At 36.0% G+C, this 24,351-nt stretch overlaps 1 protein-coding gene across 9 annotated transcripts in view; it reads left to right on the top strand.

Annotated features, from left to right (window-relative positions):
- Positions 1 to 24,351, top strand: part of FOCAD (focadhesin) — a 319,501-nt gene that overhangs the window by 214,689 nt on the left and 80,461 nt on the right. For all 9 annotated transcript variants that reach the window (XM_030819707.1, XM_030819627.1, XM_030819549.1 and 6 more), the window contains 3 exons: positions 10,229 to 10,321; positions 15,969 to 16,057; positions 19,967 to 20,011. In XM_030819707.1, coding sequence (XP_030675567.1) covers positions 10,229 to 10,321; positions 15,969 to 16,057; positions 19,967 to 20,011 — 227 coding nt within the window. The remainder of the gene's footprint in view (positions 1 to 10,228; positions 10,322 to 15,968; positions 16,058 to 19,966; positions 20,012 to 24,351) is intronic.

A 24,351-nucleotide genomic window follows, 5' to 3' on the forward strand; every position in this document is an offset into this window, starting at 1 on the left:
AGCCTGTAGATGTCAATTATATCCAGTTGATTGATGGTGTTTTTGAGTTCAACTATGTCCTTACTGGTTTTCTGCTTGTTGGATCTGTCCATTTCTGAAAGAGAAGTGTTGAAGGCTCTGGGTATACGAGTGGATTAATCTGTTTCTTCTTGCAGTTCTATCAGGTTTTGCCTTATATATTTTGATGCTTTGTTATTAGGTGCATACGCACTAAGGATTGTTATGTCTTCTTGGAGAATTGACCCATTTATTATATAATGTCCCTCTTTATTTTTGACAGCTTTCCTTGTTGTCAAGTCTGCTCTGTCTGAAATTAATATAGGTCCTCCTGCTTTCTTTTGATTAATATTAGCATATTGTCTTTCTCTATCCATTTACATTTTATCTGTATGTGTCTTTACATTAAAGTAGATTTCTTGTAGACAACATGTAGTTGGGTCTCGGTTTTTGATCTACTTTGACAATCTTAATTTGCTTCCAAAATGATTATTGATATATTTTGATTAATATCTTGTATATTTGTTACTGTTTTTTTTCCTGTTTGTTGCTCATGTTCTTTATTCTGCTTTTGTATTCTTTTTTTGTCCTTATGGCTTCAACTGAACATTTTGTATGATTTTTTCTCTTTTGTTAGCATATCAGTTATGTTTCTCTTTTTACTTTTTAAGTGGTTGCCACACAGTATGCAATATATATTTATAACCAATGTGTGTCTACTTGCAAACAACACTATACCACTTCACAGGTAGTGTAAATACTTTATAATAACAAATAATCCTAATTTTTTCCTCTCATTCCTTGTATCATTGCTGTCATTCATTTCACTTATACATAAGCATATATAATCAAATACATGACTACTATTATTATTTTTTAACAAGCTGTTATCTGTTCGATCAATTAAGAATAGGAAAATAAAAGCTTTTATTTCATGTTCACTTATCCCTCCTCTGATGCCTTCCTTTCTTTATCTAGATCTGAGCTTCTGATCTCTATAATTTGCTTACTCCCTAAAAAAACTTTAAACATTTCCTGCAAGGGAAATGTACGGGTAACAAATTTTCTCAAATTTTGCTTGTCTGAGCAAGGCTTTATTTCTCCTTTATTTTTGAAGGATCATTTTGTGGGGTACAGAATTCTAGGTTGTAGTTTTCCTCTCTCAGCACTTTATTTCACTCTCTTCTTGCTTGCATGTTTTCTGGTAGGAAGATGGATATAACACTTATCTTTGCTTCTCTATATGTAAGGTATCTTTCCCTCTGGCTTTTTTCAGAATTTAAAAAAGTCATTGCTTTTATGTAGTTTAAATACAATATACACATACCTATAGATTTTTGGCATTTATCCTACTTAGTGTTGTCTGAGCCTCCTATAACTGTGGTTTCATGTCTGATATTAATTTGGGAACATCTGAAGATGATTTCAAACATTTCTTCTGTTTTTTTTCTCACTTATTTGTCTGGAATTCCTATTATGTGTATGTTATAACTTTTGTAGTTGTCTCACAGTTCTTAGATATTCTGTTTTCTTTGCTTCATTCTTTTTCCTCTTCGCTTTTTAGTTTTAGAGGTTTCCATTGAGATATCCTCAAGATCAGAGATTCTTTCCTCAGTTTTGTCCAGTCTGTTAATAAGCTCATTAAAAGCATTCTTCATTTCTGTTACCATGCTTTTCGTCTCTAGCATTTATTTTTTGCAGGGGAATCTTTGGTTTTTATATCTCTCTGCTTACATTGTTAATTTGTTGTTGCATATTGTCTTTATTATCTGTTATGGCCTTTAACACATTAATCATGGTTATTTTAAATTCCCAGTCTGTTAATTCCAGCATCCCTGCTTATCCTTACTTGGTTCTGATATGTGCTTTGTCTCTTTAAGCTATGTATTTTACCTTTTAGTCTTCCTTGTAGTTGTCTCTTGATAACCAGACATAACATGCTAGGTAAAAGGAAATAAAGTAAATAGGTCTTTAGTAATGTAGCAGTAAGGTGTTGGGGGAGTAGAGTCATTCCATAACCCTATAATTAGGTCTCAATCTCATAGTGAGCCTAGAACTTTCACAAGTGTTTCTAAGGATTTGGATTTTTTTCTCTTTTTTAATTCCTTAGGTGGGATAGGATGGCTAGAATGGGCTAGAGTTGTCTATTTCCCTTCACCCACTTAGAAGGCTAGAGGATCTTGGAGATGGCTATTTCTTTCCCCCAGGCTGGTTAGGTGCTGATAACACTCTATTAGGTTAGGCTCTGTTAAATAGTTTTTTTCTGATGGCAGACCTTGTTAAGAATAGAATGCTGTTATATTTCAAAATGTTTTTCCCCTCCCCCTGCTGTGATCACAAGGTGAGTTTTTTCTGATATTCACTATAAGAACTGACTGAGCTTCTGGAGCTAAAACTCATAAAGGTGTGGGGACCCTCCCTATGACTGGGTCCACCTAGAGTTTTTAATTCCCAGACTTGTCCATTCTTAGTCTCCAGCCATTCATCAACTATGATTCAGGTTTTCCTGCCCTAGCACTGGTTACTATGGTGGTTTCTGTCTGTGAGTTTCTGCTTTGATAAGCTGTGATTCTCTCTGTAGCTGCCTGTCTCTCCAACTTTGAGAGCAGCACTTTGCTCTGTGACCTCATTTTCTTTTACAGATCCCATAACAGTTGTTGGTTTTATAGTTTGTTCAGCTTTTTACTTGTTGTTAAGATAGAGTAGTGACTTCCAAGCTCCTTACAGGCTGGACCAGAAACCTTCGCTTTCCATATTTTGAAGTGTATTTTGTTTTGTGTTCATTGTTGATACTTCTTGAGCTACATGGTTGCTAAACTAAGTAATTTTCAATGCTATGGAGAGCTAGCTGTTTAATGTAATCTGTGATAAATTTCCTTAGAAAGTATTATATCCTCTTATTTTTAAAAACTTTGGATTTTTTTTTTTGTCTTTTCTTAAAGTGAAATTCTCCCCTGTTACTTTTAGAAGAATCATAGACCCAAATTTGATTTGGGTTTGGCCTGACATACCAGGAGCAGTTCTGCAGAATGACAGTCTTGTTTGGACTTCTCCAAAACTGAAGTGGCCTCTCTCTCTGCTCCTCTGTACGGGGACATGCAGTGGTCATTTCAGATGTGCTAGGGCTTCTCCAAGCTCAAGTGGCGATCCTCTTTTGTTCTTATATATACCTACTTCTCATCCTGAGGTTTACTTGGCTCCTGTTGCAGAGGAAGCTGAAGGTGAATGACAGTTTCCTTCCCCGAAATTTGCTGCCAGTCTTGTTATCCTTGGCATTTCTAACTCTGACATGACACTCTCACCTAAATTGGCTGATGCTGATTTCTCCCTGGATGAGAATGGCAGTCTGGCTTCATTATTTTCTCCATTCTTGGGCACGTGCAAATTTTCCTGTTCCTGCATATTTCCACCTCAGCATTAGGTAATGAGCTCTTTTTTCATTTTTATTTCGGAGAAAACTTATCCAGACCTATTGGCAGCTCTATTCTAAATAAAACCTTTAGTTCTACATTCTTTCTTCTTTTTTTCAAGTGATAATCATTTGATTCTTTTTACCTGATAAATTAATTTTGTTTTTCTGCCTCCTTTAAATTTTTTCCCTAGAAAAGTACATATGCTGTAACCAATCATTTAAAATATAAGAAGTGTATTTGCCTTTTTCTTTCAGTGTCATCTTTATTTTAAAAAACATATTTGATATGAAGTACAAGGAATAATGTTAGCATCTGTGCAATATGAAACAATTAGGTCAACATTGTGAATAATAATGGGGAGAAGTGGTATCTGTGCTTATTACACATTCCCCCTAGAAAATACTGTGAAAAGTATGGTTTGCTGTGTTTTACATACTCCATAATTACCATGTGGATATGAGTTGTTATGGTAACTGGGTTTCTCCCCTTCTATTAAATAACAGAATAAATGGTTGCTTGAAATGTGACTGAATTGTCAGCTTTCAAGCTAATGTTACCTTGATTGGAAACAGTGGAGAGGTAGGAGAGAAGGAGGGAGAGAGGGAAGGAAGGAGAAAAAGATGGGGAGAGAATGTTAAATTTCAAGAAAACACCTAGAAAGAGACGAGTGTCATTTTACTTTAAAAAGTGTCCTCCCTTCTCTTTTTCTCACTATCTGTCAGAGGACAGGTCTAACAAAAAATTATTTTGCCCCAACAAGATTACTATTGATGGAATACTGAAGCCCATTATTTCTTGTATATAAACAATGGGATATTGAGTGGCTTTTGGGGTCTCTAATACCAGTTGCAAATGGTTTTCTTCTGGGAATGTGGAAACAATGTGTGTGTGTGTGTGTGTGTGTGTGTGTCTCATAAAGCTAAATGTAGTGGTTCAGTATTCATCTGTGTGTCTGGGTAGCAATTGAAGTTAAATACATTTATTTTGATGATAATGCTTACATGTGGCAAGCATGAAAAATGCCTTTATAAGATTGGGGTTTTAAAATTAATAGCAAATACTTAGTTTACTTGTCAATTTTTACATGCTACTCTTCCAATCCCGTTCTAGTTCGACAATCAAAGAATGCCATCAAAGTTTGTTACCTGATTTATAGTATTTAATGAAGGGCTCTTATAATGAGCATTTTCTTGTAGATGGAATAAGCATATTTGTTAACATCACTCAAGAGGCGGAATGCAATAACAAATTTTTGGACCAAGTATTCTGAACTGTAAATTAACTAACTAGATGGATATGTAGTCCCTTGTAGTAAAACATGTATGAGGAAACATGATTACCTTTTCATTTTCTGTCCCATCATTCCCCTACAATTGCGAATTATGTTTCTAAGCAGAACATTTCCCGTTGTGATAGTATTTCAAATATACTTAATTAAAGCTTACATCATACAGATTTAAAAGTTTACAGAATTTCAATATATAAAAATTGTAATATCTGCTTTAAAATTTTACTGTGTCATTCAATATGTTTTTATCTGGAATTAAACCTTTCCTGGCTAGAACATTTTAGACTTCATTTTGTAAAATCTGCAAAACTGTCTTCTCAACTCTGTGCCTATTTAAAAAAAGTTTTAAATTTTGTGTTTCCAGAATGATCACAACTTGAACACCATAATTTTCTGCAAATACTTGCTTATGACAGTATGGTTTTCACACGATAAGAATTTGTCTTAAAGAGAATGCTATGTATTTAATTCTGTTAAACTCAGCAGGTACTTAATTGAACACTTATGTGCGAGACACTGTTATGGGTACCATGGGAGGGATTCCAGCATGAATAGAACATGACCTCTGCTCCCTAGGATTTTATGAGATTAAGATCTAAAGACAGAATCTGTGGAGTGTGGTGGGAGAGGCACGTATGTACTGGAAATATGGAGATGAGAAAAATTATTTCAGTAAGTAGAAATGAGAGGAAAATCGGTCATTCAAGGCAGAGGAAGCAGTGAGTGCAAAGGTCCTGTGAAGTATAAGACAAGCTTGGGAATCGGTTCGTAATTCAATGCAGCCAGAATATAGGTTATATAAAAGAGAGGAGCAAGACATCAGGTGGAGAAATTGGTTGAAGGTCTTGGCCAGCAGTTATTTCTTAAAGTAATTCTAAAAGACTTTGAACATTATACAAAAGAGTTTGGGCTTTATTCTTTAATGAACCATCAAAGGTTTTGGAAAGTTCTGAGTTAATGTATTAACTCAGAGCAGCACCATTGGGGATGTGTTAGGACAAGGAAAGATTTTAAGCTGTTAAGAGATCAATTACTAGATCGTAGTAATCTAGGCAGGAATCAGATAGGACTAAACCAATAAAGGAAAAAGTTGGGACATATATATTAAATATTTCAGAAGCAGACTCAAGAATTGAATCTCAAGGCAAGGGAGACTCCCAAGATAAATCAGAAATTTCAAACTTGGGTAACGGGAACATTGATAGATAATATTGATGGGAACAGGAAGGATAACAGGAAGAGTGGGTTTTGAATGATGATGACAAAGAAGTGTGCAAAGTCTAATAGATGGTGAGGGGTGAAAGTTTGAGAAGTATATGTTCTAAAACTTGTGATTTTTTTTAAACTAGGTATTTTCAATTCTATTTTTATTTGGGTATAATATGAATACACTAGAGTTCTCCCATTTTACTGTCTAGTTCTATGAATTTTGGCCAAGTGCACACGTTCCTCCAACCAGCACCATGGTCAAGATGAGAATCTACCGCCCTCAAACATTTCCCCATGCTCCTTTGTAGTCAGGCCCTTTCCCCACCTCCATCTCCTAACAATCTCAAATGACCAAGAGGGCTGAACTCCAGGCTCCTAGCCTCATCCTCACTTCATCTAGACACATTTTGCTTCAGTTTTTTGTCTTATATATTGGCATTTTACTTTATATGGAATTTGGGATAGGGTAGAAAAATTACATAGTTAAATGTTTGAAAATCATCATTCTACTGTGTTACTGATAAAGCTCTGTCTGAGCTGCCTTTATCTCTTTCCTGGATTGTTGACATCGCGTCTGAGTAGGTTTTCTTGTGTTGACCTTTGCTACCTATAGTCTATTGTCAACACAGCAGTCAGTATTGTCCTTTTACAATATAAATTAGATCATGTAATTCTTTTTCTGAAAAGCTTATAATGGTTCTCTCTTTAGTAAGAATAAAAGCAAGTCCTGAACAGTGCCCTAGAAGGCCCTGAATTCTCTGGGTCCCTGTTAATTCACTAACTTTTTCTCTTTCTACTCTCTGTTTTGCTCATTTTGTCTACTGTAGTTAGACTGGCCTCTTTTCTCTTTCTCAAACAGGTCAGTTGTGTGCCTGCCCAGGACCTTTGCGTTACCATTTTTCTAAATTGAGGTGTCATTCACATAACATAAAACAAACCATTTTAAAGTGTGCAATTCACTGGCATTTAGTACGTATACAATGTTGTACAACTGTCACCTCTATTTGGAAATGTTAGTTCCAAAACATTTCAATCTCCTCCTTTCATGTACCCATGAAACAGCCACTTTCTATTCCCTCCTCCTTTCTTCCTGTCTCCCATTCCCTCTCCCCTGGCAGCTACTAATCTACTTTCTGTCTCTATGGCTTTACCTATTCTGGATATTTCATAAAAGTGACATCATATAACACGTGACCATTTGTGCCTGACTTCTTTCACTTTGGTATAATGTTTTTAAGGTTCAGCCATAGTGTATCAGTACTTCATTCTTTTTGTGACTGAATAATATTTCATTATATGCATATTGCATATTTTATTCTTCTAGTTTTCCATTGATGGACATTTGGATTGTTCCTACCTTTTGGCTATTGTGAAAGTGCTGCTATGAACATTGATGTACATGGATTTGTTTGAATACCTGTTTTCAATTCTTTTGGGTATATACCTAGGTGTGGAATTGCTCAGTCATATGGTATTTCTATGTTTAGCTTTCTGAGGAACCACCATTAAGTGTTTTCCATACCAGCTGAACCATTTTTTATTCCCACTAGCACTTTGGTCTTTACATCCTCACCTCCTCCAAGTTTTTGCCCATACTTTACCTTCTCTACGAGATCTACTCTAACCACCCTATTTAACCCTGTAACCTTCTCCCATCCCTGCCCTCACCTCATTAGCATTCTTCCCTCCCATGTATATATTCCTATTGTGGTCTCTTCTTTGGGCACATGTGTAATATTTCGTTATAATTCACTGCCTCTTACACATTGAAACTTGACTGTTAGTCTTCCCTAAGCCATAGGACGGTTCATCTCAGTGCTCCATCAGATAGCTGTCATTGCAAGAGTATGTGTAGTTATAGAAAAAATAAATTCACACATTCATTAAAATGGAGTGAGACAGTGGTTGAGAACCCTACTTTATCATCTGCTGAATAACTAGGTTGCAACTTTATGATTTGAACTTATTTTGTTGATTGGATTTTTTTCAAAGGCTTCTCACAAGTATAGCAAATTGGACATAATTGTCATACTTTATAAATGCTAATTGAATTTATTTTTCACCCTAGCAACATTAACCTAAAATATAGGCAATATGGCTGACTATACAGTATATTAAATTGAAATAGCATTCTAAAATGTGTTTTTGTTAAAAATGGTCAGGGAAGTCCTTTTTGCTTGTGACACAATGGGAATGTAAGGGCATGACTTTCTTCAAGCTGTTTCTCTAAAGTCTCTCTTCATTAAGAGAAAAAGCAAGAAAGTGCATTTTTAAAGAGATTTGTGCACAGCTGACTCCATAGAACACTAAGACTAGGGTATAATCCCATAAAACATGGGGAGTTCAGGCTGGCTTCTAGGCTGAAGCATTCTACTGAGCTCCTGTACCCACCTTCAGCTGTGGTTGAAGCAGCAGGAAGAGGATTAGCTTTAACCTTGAGTTTATAACCTCCTTTTAAATAGGTTTCCTGGCATGAATGTTTTCATGTTTAGAGGCTAAACATTTGATTTGCTCATTTTCATTTACATTTTTTCCATAATCCTTTCCTTTTTTAAACTCAAGTTTAAAAAGCATTTGTGAGACCATCGTCTTCCTTGCAAGTTGCTCTTTTTGCCAGTTTGCTGAGGCTAAGGGTATTCTCAGTAGTACAATGATATCTGTGGATTATTTGGCAAAAAGTTAAAAATATTTTAAGCTTGTAAAGTAAGAGATAAACATTTTGGTTGTGGTGATTGAGTATTGTTTCTGTTAAATCCAGCTGTCAAAATAGGGCTTGAAGATAATTAATATATTTTATGAAAAGGGAACAGAACTGATAGGAAAAAAGTTAAAGAAAATTGCCCACATTTTGGAAATAAAGAGCAGAGCCAAGATCTGATTAACGCCTTGGCAGCTGGAAATAGAGCCTAGGTTGTAGTTTGCCACCTGGATAACAGGAGAAGCAGCAGGAGCTGGAGAACTCATTCCTTCAAGGGTTTTTGTTGACTTATTGACAAGGCTCCCCTCACCCTGCTCGTTGTAGTACTTATTCAGGAAAAATCCTGTCTTTATAATTCCTTTTAAGCTCATTTCATGGCTGAGTATCTGTTTTATACTGTTTGAGATCCATTTTTTTTTTAAAACAGCAATGCCATGAGAAGTAATAGATAGCAGTAAGAATTAATCTCTTTGTTTTCTTTATTCCCATGGATTCTTCCTATTTGTGTCCATTTCTGGGTCTCTCACTAGGTGGAAAAGTCTCTGCAGACACAGATTGATTGATAATCTTCTCATCTTTCCACAGTACCTTGTATATAGTAGGCCTTCACTAAGACTGGGATTAAAGAACATACTAGAGGCCATGGGAACCAACTATATTCAGAGAGGCTATTATCTTCTTATCTTCCCTATCACAAGGCACTTGAGAATATTAATTCTTATAATACAATAAAATGTCCTTAAACACTAGTTATCATGATTCTGGTGTAATTACATACAAATTTGTTTTCTCTCTCTCTCTCTCTTTTTTTTTTTGGTCTGTAGGACACAAACTAAAGTTTTAGCTGTTTGACTTTCGATGTGTTACAGGAATCATGAAATGTGATGCACCGTGACTGTTTTTCTTGACCGATCTTTCTTTAACAGAAGCAGACCTTGGGAAGATTTCTTGCAACATAGCCATGTACTAATAGGTAGAAACAGAAATGACTATGAGAACCAGATGTTTTGTCTGGGCCTCTATTGAGAAACAGGGTTTCCATGTTGGTATATATAATTTTTCTCTTGTTTACCCACACTGATTAAAGGCCATTTATCTAGTGGTGTGCACAATTGCTGTGTGCAGTACTCATTTGCATGCTCTTACCACTGTGGTTTCTATACAACATGATATTTCTGTTGGTAATATAAGTTTATTACTTCAGAATGATCATATTGGAAATCCAGGATATGAGCAATATTTATTTTCATTTAAAATTACTAGGGGGGTTTGTTAGACAATGCCTAGTTTCCTGACATTGGCAAGAGGCCTTACAGAGTTTCTCCCTAATTTTCAAGGGTAGATTTGTGTTACTTGTACATTTTAACTTGTTATTGTTGTAGGATTTTATTTGCTTCAATTTACAAAATTCTAGGCTTACTTTATTTTGTCTTCACAAGACTCTAAACTCTTCTCCTTAGGAATATCCAAAAGGTATTATTTGTGGTTCTGATCCTAGACTGATTTGGTTTGTTTTCAGAATCTAAACCACTTAAGGAAAAGAAAGAACTGATGAAACAGTTTTAATTTTATTCTGTTTTAATACTGTGTAGTCTAACATGCTGTGGTACATTTTTCCCACAGGTTCATATCCAGCTTTCAGAGTGGCACCGTGCGATTTTTCTTCCACAGGCCTGGCTTGCATACATGAATCGAGCTTATCATGCCATTTTACAGGTAATGAAACCACAGGATAGGTTTGCTTTGGTGAAATGTCTCTTTATCTCATGTTTTACTGCAAATGTGTATTTAATATAAAAGCACTTGGGAAAATAGCACTACCAAAAATGTAATGGTTATTTTTACTCATAAAAGAATGTGAGGCATATATATATAGCATTGCTGCACTTAAACATCGATGCCCCCCAAATCCGTGTCTCCCATCCAGAACTCCCTCCGGAGTGCCAGTCTCCTCCATCCTGCTGCCTTCTGGACATCCTCACTTGGCTGCCCCACAGCACCTGACTTGAGTGCATCCCAAACTGAGCTCATCATCTTCCATTATACCTGTGCTTCCTCAAGCTGGACTTACTTTCATCTCCAGCCTGATCTCTTAAACCTTCTCCCATATTTTAGTGTTTCACTCTTGTTAAATTTCTTTGTTTTCCTAAACTCAGCATGTCTTTCCTAACCTCTTAGCTTTTACACACACTATTCTTTCTGTCTCTGACCCTGCCATTCCCTCTTTACCCACCTAATTTCTACTTGTTCTTTACCCACCTAATTTCTACTTGTTCTCTAGATCAATTTATCTGGTCAGGCACTGTGTGCCTTACTTCTCTCCCCACTGGATTATATGCCCTTCTTATGTACCTTCTTAGTATCTTATCTTTCCTTTTTGAAGCCCTTATCATGTTAGTTATTTGGCGAGGACCTCCAGTTGTCTCTGTACTTCTAAGGACAGGAGCTCTGCTGTCTCTGGCCCTGACGTAAGTGTCTAAACATACTAGGTGCTCACTAAATGAATGAGATATACTCAATTTGAGTTTATTTGATCCAATAATATTATAAGTTATAGTTTGTGAATTTTTAAAATTAGCAATAATTTTAATCAGTTGGGGAATATACAGTTAACAATACAAGAAAACAACCAGCTTAATTGTTTTTCATAGCTTAAAATTGATTATTAAGGATAATAGGAAAAATCCGATGCTACTGAAGTAATTTATGTCCCAGAATAAGATTTCCATGGAGGCTTAAAAGTGTGGTATTGTGGTTAGAGATAACAGCTGTCCTATAAAATGAGGTGGGGGAGTGAGAATGGGGCATAGGATGGGATGAGAGGAATGACTGTCTGGGCAATGGTGTTCTAATCTCAAATTAAAACATTTTTGCAACCCATCTTACGGATCCTAGAACTCGTAAAACACTAATGTATCTTCAGAGATTCTGATTCATTAGAAGTGAATAGGGGACCAAGAATCTCCATGTTTTACAAGCTGCCAGGTGATTTAAATCCACATAGTCTGCCAGCCAAACTTAGAGCAAACAGTTTTAGAAGATCCCCTAAATGTACTGTAATCTGCATTTTAAAGATGTTCGTTTGGAACCATCGTTTTCTTTTGCTTATTGTTTCCTTACTCAATTTTTATCTTCAGCAGCATCTGGGCATCCAGTATGTTTTGGATAAATGCATGAGTGAATGAATGAATGACTCATGTCTCTATATTTCTTTAACAGCCAATTACAGTTTTTAGTCAGGAAACATAAGATTGCAAGTCAGAGTATGCACTTTTTCTCACATTCATTTTTCCCCAAGCAATGTTGAATTTTTTCTTCACCAAACATTTATGGAACATGTTTTATTGGGGAGGTCCCATGCTGAGTGTGTGGGATACCGAGGGCACTCCTTCCTCACAATGAACTCCCAGTCCACTGGGAGAGGCTAACATGCCCACTAGCAATTCCAGTACAGTATCTTTGATGCATTAATAAAGGATGTTCAAAATGCTGTGGGCACCTGGAGAAAGGGATGAAGAGCTCCTCCTCCTGCAGAATGAACTAAGAATTCTATTTAGCTCTTAGTGTAAGAAAGGCTAAGTTGAATAGGATTACAGTATAATTCTGCAGATGACTTGCAATTGATTAAAAAAAGCCATGAGTTTTTAAATAAGAGCTATGGTTTGTTGAGTAACTAGTGTGTGTCTAATACTTAACATATATTATTTCAATTAATCTGTACAGAAACCCTTTGAAGTAGATGTTATTAACCCCATGTATAATGGGCTTATAGATGGGAAAGCAGGGTTAGCTAGGAAAGCAAAGCAAACAGCTCAGGAACCCAACAAGCACTAAATGAAAATACAGGAACTTAACCTGACTCCAGAGCCTTAGCCTTTTCCACTGTGACATGTATTTTCCCTAACACTGTCATTAATTGTTATAATGAATAATGCAAATTTGTTTAATATTTTAAAGGGCAGATCTATTTGATCTATGAAAAACCTGCAGATTTTTCATAATTTTTAGCAATGCAGGTCAATTATTCTGCTATTAAGGAGATGGTTGGTATCTTTATTTATCATTTAAAATCCCTTTACTTTGGATTTCTAGTAAGTCCAGTTCCATTGAGAATTGGTGACAAAAGAAGAGAAAGTGAAAGGATGGATTAAAATAAGATTTGCAGTATTATTTAAAAGTACAGCAGTGTGATTTAGGCTATCACTATTACTTGAAAGTACACTGATGCATTTACGCTTAAACAAGTTTTTTAAATGAGTCCACACACTTAAATAGAGTTTATGGTATCTTAGAATAATTGGAGCAACTGCCAGACTCCTTGTCTATATCAAGAATTTCTGTCCTAGAAGACACTTTTTCTGTACAGGAATTACAGTTACTTCCATCTGGTGCTAGACATATTTTTTAGCATTAAACTAGAGGATCATTTAGAGGAGCCATGTTTTATTCAGTTAAGCCTAGGAAACACACTAAAAGGTACATTCTCCATTACTTCCTGGAGGCTAATTAGGATGTAAGTCTGAGATCTGAACACTACTTGTAGCTTCTGCTTAGATGTCTGCTTCAAGCCTTACCTAATTTTTCCATAGGAACTTGGGGTTTTTAACTATAAGGACATCAAAGTGGTTGACATGGGGAGAGGTATTTAGATTTCTTCCCATTAAGATGAAAAATGCAGATAGAAGCCAACTGACACAGTACAGAGGCCGTTTTGGTTAGGAGCCCTCTGCAGTCTTTATCTTGTTACCCTTCTGGGATGCTGTGGAGGTTAAGGTCTCCAGCCTTTTTGAAAAGGGCTCTTTGGGATTGTGAATATGACCTCAAACAGGAGAGAGGTATGAAAGCAAATTGACTGTAGACATTTTTCCTGAATTGGCCAGCTAGTTGCCAAGTAACCAGAAATCAGAGCCCAGATCAGGAACTGTAGCTTCCAATAAGTTACTCTATGACAATTTATACTTTTTTTGCTTTTTTTGTGTGTGTATGTTTGTTTTGTTTTAAATGTGTAGGAAGCTAGGTGAACTTGCTTACTATAATCAGCAAGTTCTTATGGTATAGGCTAAAGATTAAAAATCAGAGGGGATAGCTAGATTAATCATTGGAGTCTACAGGCAATCCAAAAAAATCTCAATTCAAGTGATCACTTTAGCCATTTTGCTCCCAATAAGTGTTTTCCCAAAAATGTTAATCAGAAAGCAGAGATGAATGAGTTGAATGCTGCTGGATCTCTCTATTACCAGTAAGTCAAGAATTGGAAGGCACCATGGATCTGAGTAAATAACCCAACATAGATTGGGTGGCAGGGATTAATTAGGGAAACATTCCAGAAAAGGGGATAGAAAAGAACAGAGACTCAGAGAAAGAAAAAACATGAAAACTACTTGGTCACAATAGAATGGTCGTGCTGATTTGTGACTGCAGGGAAGATTAAAACAGTAGGCCTTCTTAAGAAGGTGCATGTATTCTAGTTTTCTTGTGTTTTGTTTATCTTTAAACGGATTTTAACCTTTTAATTTCTTGCTCCTTGCCTTTTTCGGAAAAGCATTATAGGAAATGTTTTAGGAGTAAGGAGGCATAATTTAAGAAGCATAACTGAGACAGGCAATAAAAATTGTTTTATACTTTGTTTTGCCTGGACTCCTGGGAGGCCAATATTAATATCTTGCTAGTTTCCAAGAAACAAAGGGGAGAATGCAAGGGCCAGAATTCTATCTTTGAAAGTATGGAGAATGAGGATTGATATGATTGAAGCAAACAAACTATGAAGAATGTGAATAGAGTGTCCGTTACATCTCAGAGTGCCTGAACTGGTGAGCCCCAGGGTATGGTGAGTAGGGAGTTGTGCTAAATACACAAACTCTGTAGATTGGTAAATAGTCCTTGACCTCACAGGGTGAGCAACTGTGAGAAGTACAAGGGCATATAACTTGATAGTCTGGATATTACATTTTTGGGACCTCTTACTCCATGAGATTATACAGATAAAAATATGAATTATTTCAGGAGATATTTAGATAAATTCATAAAAGATGGTTTTGTAAGAAAATAAGAGGGGGGTAGAGATCTTTGGTTATTGACAACAAATCTAATAACGGTAGCTACTATTTGTTATCAGGCACTATTTAATGTGATGCTTTATTACTACAAGATATTTGTTGGCCACATTTTACAAATGAGGAAACTGATGCTTAGAGAAGTGAAGTAACTTGCCTAAATTTACACAGCCAGTAAGTGTAAATGGCATTAGGCTGAGGCATTCTGAGCCTATGTCCTTAACTCTTCAATGTGTATCACTTTTCTAAGTATGGAGAGATACATACTTTTCTTCTATACACTGTATCTTAGAACTCTAAAATCAGTAAGAAAAACACAGCTAGTAGAGAAATGGACAGAATAGAAAAATCCTGATAGTTAAGAAGATGTGAAAAGATGCACAATCTCACTAGTAAACAATGAAATAACATTAAAACCATAGTGAAGACCATTTCATATCCACCAAAATGGTAAAAATTAAAAGCCTGACAGTTCTGAATGCTAGTGAGAATATGAAGTAACCAGAACTCTTATTTACTGCTTGTGAGATGTAAACTGGCACATCTACTTCTGATAATGGTTGGGTATTACACTGCTGAATTTTTGTCCAAGTTAGGGCCCATCAACAAATCAGTATTTTAATTATAGATAATTTAGATAATGTAATTGGTGATGGAGTAGAGGGGGAAGCATCTGATGAAAATAATTCTGAGTAAAAAAATGGAAAAGATAATACATATTTAAAGGCCTTGGACTTAAAGGAACAATGTTAGCAATATTTTTTTTCACATGCTAGAATTTGCGAATTATGGTATCTATTTTTATAAGTTCACTCAAGAAATAGAAGTATAATGTAGAGCTGTTGGAAAATAACTTATATTGTATCTTACCTGAATCTTCAGTGTTACATACTTTAGCTTGTTTTCTACTTTTCTGTTATAATACTGGTGTATGGCCCCCAATCTTGGTATATTTTGATGTTAGCTGAAATTACCAGTTGCTAACAAAGGCAGATCACTAGCATGTAGGATATTTTTAAAATGGGGTCTCTGAAATTCAAATTTGATTCAGTAGGTATCTCAAAATGAAATTCTCTGCACTAAATTTGCCGAACATACAACTTCTCTAGGATGTTACCTCTTTGGTGAATGTAGAAATACCTGAGCATTGATATGATGATTTCTCCTCACACATCCTCTTTCATAATCTAATGTCTTATCCAGAACACTTAAGGCCAAATGGAAAAGGATATATCTGTGTTTTCCAAAGAAATTTTAAGATCACTTCAGCCATCGAGTTTGCATGCTGATTTATGCTGTGATTTTTGCAGGGAAGACTAGGAGAGCTGGAGTTGCAGTTAAAACATGGAAAAGAAGAACCTGAGGAGGTGCAATACAAAAAAAGCACAGCCTGGCTCTGGTAAGGGTTTGTGTTCAGCTGCCCATTATTTGTCATGGGAAGTGAGCTATGAGGGGAAAGGTAACTACTTTAAATGCTTTAAGATTAGCAGGTTTAACCTCTATATGTGAGCCTGAAGGGGAAATGACAGAAGAGCTGATAGGTGTATTCCCTAGATAGGAGATGGAGAGCTTTATTTATAAATTATACACACACACACACACACATTCTAAAACAATGTGGAAACAGTTTGCTTTTTCCCTTTTCCACCTGTAACTCGTTATTTTATATGCATTTGAATGAAAAATTATGTTTTTCCCACTCTGTTCATTGCTTTCCTACCTCACATGTAGTCAAGGATTACTTCTCCCCTCCTCTGTTCCCCTCTTCCCCAAGACATAATTATTAGGAGCAACTTTACCACGTCATGTGTTTAATTTCTTTGGCAGACATTTCCTAGGGAATTCCCACTATGTCATCTAGAAATATCTATTAGTGCTGGCTCATAACAGCAACTTAAATTGTTACACGGGTTGAGAAGAATACCCTATCAGATTTGTGTTGCACCAGCCTAAATGTAAGTAAAGTGCCTAAAGTCTAAATAGCTTTGCCTACAACCACAGCTTGCTTTAATCTAAAAATCTGTCCGAAGGTTATTTAATTGTAGGTTTTCATTTACTGACAATTGGCTCATGTAGAAAAGGAGAAACTGTGTGTGTGTGTTTGATTAATTGTATTCTAAGTAATATTTTCTAGATTTATAAAAAAAATGGTAATGAAGTTTAAAACATTATGATTTTGGATTTAGGATTAGAGGGTTTTGCATCCTATTTGCTCTTATGTTTTGCATCTATTTTTAATCATCTGAGAGTGATAATTGGTGAAGTAGTATATTTGCTAAGTTCTTTAAAATATATAGAGAGACCTATCAATGCATATTCCTGGTGAAAACTCGTGAGCTGTGTATATATGGAGTATAAAGGAGTTAGGTCCCTAGAAGTTTCTTAAGAATGATTTGGGCTGGTTGTGGTGGTTCATGCCTATAATCCCAGCACTTTGGGAAGCCAAGGCAGGTGGATCATTTGAGCCCAGGAGTTCAAAGCCAGCTTGGGCAACATGGTGAAACTCTTGTCTTTCCCCAAAAAAAAAAAAAAAAAAAAACATGTAGTTAAACCTGCAGTAACTAATAAGCTACCCTGAAGTGAGCTCTTCTCATCCTCACTTAATTGGAACACAACCCCAAATCTAAGTAAAGTCATCACTTGATTTATTATTTCAAAAAGTATTTATTGAGTGTCTGTCATGTGCCAGGCACTGTTCTAAGCACAGAGGAACAGCAGCGAATAAAGCCCCTTCTTTGTCCCTCCAAAGCTTATACTTGAGTAGATGGAAACCTGTAATAAACAATAAACAAATGGAATATGATAGAAATTGATTCATGGAAGAAAAATAAAGTATGATAGAGGGAATAGAGAGTGAATGAGGCTTGAGGGAGGTTGAGGGGTGGTGTTACCATTTTCTGTATGGTGTTCAGGGTCTCTTTAATAATATGACATTTGAATGAGACCTGAAAGAAGTGGTGGAGTGAGCCAAGCTGATATCTGGAGAAGAGCATTCTAGGAAGAGGAAACAGCGAATTCATCATAGGCCCTGGGAGTGTACCTGGCAAAGCCTGTGTGGCATGGAGAGAGCAAGGATGGAAGTAGCGGACATGAGAGTAGAGAAGTTCGGGAGATTGCAGGGTGGAGAGTCTTTGTCAGCACAAAGACTTTGTGAGTGAGATGGAGAAACGTTGGCAGATCTTAATCATAGAATCTGACTCATGATTTAAAAGGACCACTCCAGCTGTTATGTTGAAAATACACCCTGTGGGGCCTGGTTAGGAGTCTGTTGCAATAATTTAGGCAAGAGATAATAGTGTTTTAGACTAGGATGTTAGTGTGGAAAAGTAAATTGATTTTGAATCTCTTTTAAGGCAGATATCATACATGATAAATGCTAATAATTGAAATGAAGGATGTGAAAGAAAGGGATCAAAGATACTCCAAGATTTTAACTCTAAATAAAAGTATGGCGTTTCCATTTAAGACAAGGAAGACTAGAGAAAAGCAGGTCTTCATAGAGTAGGAATCAGATTTTGGACTTAGGCCTGAGATGCCTCATTAGCCTCCAATTAGAGATAGCAAGCAGGTTGTTGACTAGTCTATAGTTCCAGGGAGAGCTCAGGGCTAGAGAGGTGAATTTAGGAAACATCAGCATATTGATGGCATTTAAAATCATGATGCTGGATGAGGTCACTTAGGGAGTGAATAAAGAAAGAGAAGATTTCAAAAGATTGAGCCCTGATTCTATATTTAAAGGTGGGGAAGATGAAGAGGGAACCAATAAAGCAGATGAAAAATTAGTTATCAGTAATGTAAAAAGAGAACCAAAAGAGAGTAAAATCTTAAAAGCCAAGGAAAGAAGGCATTCTAAGGAGCAACCAACTGTGTCAAATGCTGTTGTTAGGCTGCAGAAGATGGGGACTGAGAATTGAGCATTAGATTCAGTCTCTTGAAAATAATTGGTGATCATGACAGGAGCTCTTTTGGTAGAGTTATTGAGACAAAAGTCAGGTTCTAGAAGGATCTAGAGAAAGTGGAAGGAAATAACTAGAGTCATCAAGCATAGATAATCTTTACACAAGTTTTGATGTATAACAGACCGAGAAATGGGGCAATAGCTGGTGGGCTTGTTCTGCTTTCTTCTTTTAAAGGGTAGATACTACAGTATGTTCACATGCTAAGGGAAATAATACAAGTAGAGATGGAAAAAATTTGTGATGCAGCAGAGAGGAGGGAGTAGAGAGGTAGCTTTAGTGCACAAGTGGAAGATTTGACCTTAAATGTAAGTATACATAGGTCATCATTTGTAAATATTCCACACTGACCAATGAAATATTACATTGAATGGACTATATTCCATTTAGGAATATGGAAATTAGACAGTACATTTTAGAGAAATTTGCAGTCAAATGCTTTTAAAAAATACAAGATTGAGATCTATAGGAGGTGTTGCACTTGTCTGAAAAACTTGCCTCTTTAGAGTGACTCATTCTCAGAGTGCTGAATAGCTAAGATTTTATTATATATCAAATGCAAATATTTATGAATGTCAATATAATTTATATTTAAATGCAACAACTTTAACAATATTTATAAAACCTTTGAATTTATAAAATTCAATGTATATATTGAAAATGATCCTTTTAAAAAAGTAAATTTGACAGCGAGTGGTTGTTTTTTACTTTATCTTGAAAATTCTATATTGAATTAAAAAATTAGGTTCTGTAAATGTTTGAATTGTGCCTACCTTCTTTCTAACCCACAAGTATAATTATTTTCATTTGGCTTTCCTGTGACTATATAACCAAAGTTTGAAATTGCATTTTCTATAAACACATAGCGACTATTTCATATGTACAATTTGGAAATTGTAAATTGATGTTTTGGTGAGCTCTCATGTAAAAAAGAGAGACTGTCTTAGTCAGTTTGGGCTTCTAAATGCCACCACATTGGTGATTAGGATTTCAACATGTGAATTTGGTGGGGTATGCAAACATTCAGTCCATTGAAGAGAGTAATATAATGGACACTTGTATACTCACCACGCTGTCTGAGATAATACTGTTACAGTGCTATCTGTACATCCCCCCTCAGTTATACATTCACCTCCTCCTTGCCTCCACTCAGTGACCTCATGAACAGGAAGATGAAGCTATCTTTAAAGCAGAGCCCTTATTACAGTTCTTTCACCTTACACTGAAATTCTACCTGTATAGTTTTAAGATCTGGAGCCATTGCTGGAGGTTCTTATTAATTGATGAAAAAGAGAAAGGAATGATTTCTTGTTCTAACATAAACTCTCATTTATTTTCCATCTTTATTGCAGGGTTAGAGACATGCTGACTGATGAGATCACCAAGGCAGCTGCAAAGTAAGATCCATTTAGTCTTTTATCAGACATGTTTTATAAATACCTTTTCCTGGCAGGTACATACATTTTCTCCTTTTAGGGCATTTCATAATTTTAAGGATTTTAAAGTACTTTTCAATTATTTTTTTTAAAAATTAATCATTACCCTTTCTTACAGTAGGTGAATTCTTACTACATGTCTTTTTGTGAAAATACAGAAGGATTGGTACTAACATATAACTTTTACGTCAGGAGTCACTGAAGTTGAGCTCCTGCTGTATACCTAACAGATGACATGTGCTTTGGCTTAAACTTAAATGATTGTAATTTAGTTCAAGGGGATTAAAAAAAAGAAAAAGAAATCCTTGCTAATATGAGTTATGTTGGTAGTACTTCCTTTTGTTCCATTGGTGTTATTGGGTTCAGCATATCTAAAAATTGAATTTTTAAATACTAAAAACTAATGCCAAGGCCCATTAAAAAAGCAGTTTTAGTCATATGCTTATGGTTGTTTTAACAAAAATTACTTGAGTGTCACCGCCTTGTTGCTTTTTATTTACCTTAAGCCAGCTCTCACTAAAAAATACCCGAAACTTGCTTGAACAATCTCTTCAGGTTCCTTTGTTAACTGACAAGCTGACTAATTCTTCCTGGCAGTAAGTTACATGCCAGTTACACTCCCTTCCACCATCTTCTCTAACTGCTGCCATTTCTGTTTGACTCCTTTCTTTTTCGCCTCCAACTAACATAGATATACCTTTGACCTAGAGGATTTCGTGTGTATTAAAAGTCCATATCATCTAGAAATTTTTAATTGTAGTATAGTTTATCCTTTCATGTTGCAGAACCTTCTGTAGCTAAGTAGATTTTGCCTTAAAAACAAAACAAAAAATGATCTACCTTAGAGTTAGCTTTCTATCAGTAATTTCTTAAACAGACACTTAACTGTGAAGTCTGATCTCAGCAGATTATTACTATTCAGTCTCTTGTCTTCTGGATAAAGAGAAATAGAAGTGATAATCCTCCCCTGAGTCAGTCCTATGGAAGGCACTGGGAAATATCTGTTGATAAAATGAAAACTAAAGTACAGAGAGCTTAGATGGAGACTCATTCATGTCTTTTTTTTTCCAGTGTGGTGAACTGCAGACAAAGTGGGAGAGGGCTCAGTTGCATATCAGAGGGGGAGGGGATGCTGGGATGAGAATGCAGGCTGTCTTTGACCTTTACCTGTAATAGTTTGTTCTCTTATGTAGTCTACATATATCCTATTAAAAGCAGTGCTCTGACATTTGCTGCAAAGAGCTTGAATGCAGAAGAAACTACCAACTTTCTCCTAAGGCAAATTAGAATTCCTCCTGTCTAGTAGATATTACAACTTTCCATTCTAAAATTTTATTCCAGTGTGACTGTAATCTTCAGATTCACAAAGCATCACTTCGTGACTAATACCTAAAGAAAATATGTTCACATGAGTAAAAATAATTCATGTTCTCATGATATTACCTTCTCATCAAAACTTACAAAGTATCTTATAGACCTTATTTTAATAAAGCAATCTTGATGATACTAGGAATGGCAGCAAGTGAATAAGAGATATTTTAGGTCTGGAGGCTGAGAGATTGGTGATAGACCAGGGGAAAAAAATCATTCTGTCACCCTCTCTGCTTCTTCCCACTGGCTTCCTCCAACGTGAGGCCTTCACCACTGCCCGCTGCCAGCTTAGTTTCACCTTCCTTAGCTACGGCTGCCACAAGCTGGTTTGGGTCAGGGTAGGGCTTGTTTTGTTCAGAGCTAGAAGTTAAATGCAAAAAGTGAAACAGCAATCATGGGATGATCCTGATTTGTTCATTTAAGAACATTTAAAGCTTCAGGGATAGGGGTAAGGGAGAATCAGAACACATATAAAACCTGATGATTGATGTGAATTTATTTCCATTATTATTAAACAGATTTAAACCTGAAGATAAAAATCACTAAAGTATTGAGTCACTTTACTAATATATAATGTAATACTTTGTCCCTAAGAAAGCATCATTGTAGCTCAGCCTTCCTTGTGCTTTTTAATTAGGTTAATAACATCATTTTGTTTTAAAGGACAATTTAATTAAAATGTCAGTGGTGTTGCCCAGATAAATACTGTACGGATGCTGACATGTTATTATGCAAATTAGTTGCTGTCGTTTGACTGGTAGGGGATAGTTATTTGAGCAACAAGGTGATGAGTTTTTACTGAACCAGTTATAGATTCCCACCTCTCCAGCTCCTCCTTGAATTTGTTTCACTAAGTATGTACTGAGTACCTTCTATCCATAAGTTATTGTGGCAGGCATGAAGGGAATGCGAAGATGATCAAGAGTTAGTCATGGTACCTTTGTGAAATGTGTAATTTGGACTAGGGCTGCACTGTATAGAGTGGACTAGGTTTTTAATTCAAAGATTATTATCCAAATATGTGTTCATTCTGCAACCAAAGATATTATTACCAGTGTTTTAAAATAAATTTTTCTCCATTACTTAAGAATAATACATACTCAGATATGTCAAGACTAGTGAAGGATTTGAAATAAAATAGTTTTTGGTATTGTTTTAAAACTGAGGCTAATTTCTCTTTCAGAATTTTGGGGTTAAAAAGAACTTCTTATGTTATCTTGTCTAATATATTTGTTTTATGACATTTGATACCCAGATTCTAGTGACCTCACGTTTTCTGCAGGGTAATAAAACTGGGACTCTAATTCTCAGATCACTCAGAACTTAAAACTGTTTTTAAAACTCAGCTTTAGGGATTCATGACCATTTTGCCATAGGAAAGGCCTCAAGATATTCTGTTAAAAGAAGAGATAATATTAGAAATAAAAGATTTAATTTTGTTTTTGTTAAATGATTTTATGGCTAGGGCACCTAGGAATGACCAAATCCCACCTCGTTTCCCTATGTTTTCTTATTAGCTATGTGAGTAATTCTCTTTTCAGAACTTTAGCAAAACCCAGGTTGGGGCCATCTGCTTAGATCTGAAGGCTTCCTTCCCATTTTCTCCTCCAACCCTCCCCATTATAAATGTTGATGTCTTACTAACTTTTGACAGGCATTATAGAGGAATACATTGAGGTGGGGGGGTGAACAAAATGATCAAGCCTTCAAGTCTTCACAAAGCTTAACCACTCTGAAGTGGGAGGGAGAGGGGGAAGGAGGGATGGGCGAATAGATAGGAAGGATTTGTTAATGGCGAGTCCTGAGTCCCATTCTTACCAAATGAAAGCAGAAATGCAAGAACACATGTGCGCCAACAATTTAATACCCACTGACTCAAATGTTCAATTGAAACTATGGCTTGGGACTGGAGGTACTAGGCTCATTTAGGGAGGAGAGTTGAAAATCTTCCTTATCCCTCATATCTGTTGTAGTCCTGCCCTGAGGTAAGCAGGAAGTGGTTCTTTGATCATGCACTGAATTCAGATTCAGGTTTCAAGTCCAAATTTTGGGGAACATTGTATTTATGAGAACCCACATCATAGGACTGAGGACTAAATGATCTGATGGTATGGGTGCTCTTGTTGCTGGAGTTCTGTTATAACCGAATTGGCAAACCTAGAGCATCTCATTGGTGTCCCATAGGGGACTTTATAGGATCAGCTTGGAATTATGGAATAATATTAAATGTGCATTTTCAAGTGGTGAGTATATTAAAAAGGTTCACATTTTTATGTTAAATTCAGAAGTCAAACTCTTAAGAGTTTATTGCTAATATTAGAAGGCTACCATTTAGATGATATAAAAAGCCAACTTTTAGTCCAAATAGTCTAAAAACAGCCCTTTTTCATTTGCATCTTATCTGGGGTCTCCAAATTATATTACAAACTGGCTTTAAGGTTGGTAGTTTTGCTATATTAAGAGAAGGAGAGGATAATAATGAGTAAGAAAAGCTGCCCTGTGTCAAATCGTAAGGTATGCAGTCTGAAGTGGTTTGCTAGAAGCCAGTTCAACATACTGGTGCTTCAGAAAAGCCAAAGGCCATTCTATTCTGCTGGGCTTATTGACATAACTGTCTTAGTTATGTTTTTAGAACAAATCAATAATTTTAAATTGGCCAAAGATGACACAGAAGAGAGCCTAGGAAATGTCATGTTAAATGATGAAATAAAAATTTAGGAAAAAACAACTTACTAAGCTTGGATTTTTAAGTTATAAGAAGAGTTCAGAAACAGCTCTAGAGTCAGAAGGAAGGAAAGAAACTGTTGGCCTCACGGAACAAACAGACCTGCATTTACAAGACTCTGTGAAGGAACACAAGTTGCTTTTTGACTTCATCTACCTTCCTATATTAGCTTTCTCGTCTCCTGGTTAATACCAAAGTTCTCTGT

The sequence above is a fragment of the Nomascus leucogenys genome, chromosome 1a (assembly GCF_006542625.1).
Source record: "Nomascus leucogenys isolate Asia chromosome 1a, Asia_NLE_v1, whole genome shotgun sequence".
Taxonomy (NCBI): domain Eukaryota; kingdom Metazoa; phylum Chordata; class Mammalia; order Primates; family Hylobatidae; genus Nomascus; species Nomascus leucogenys.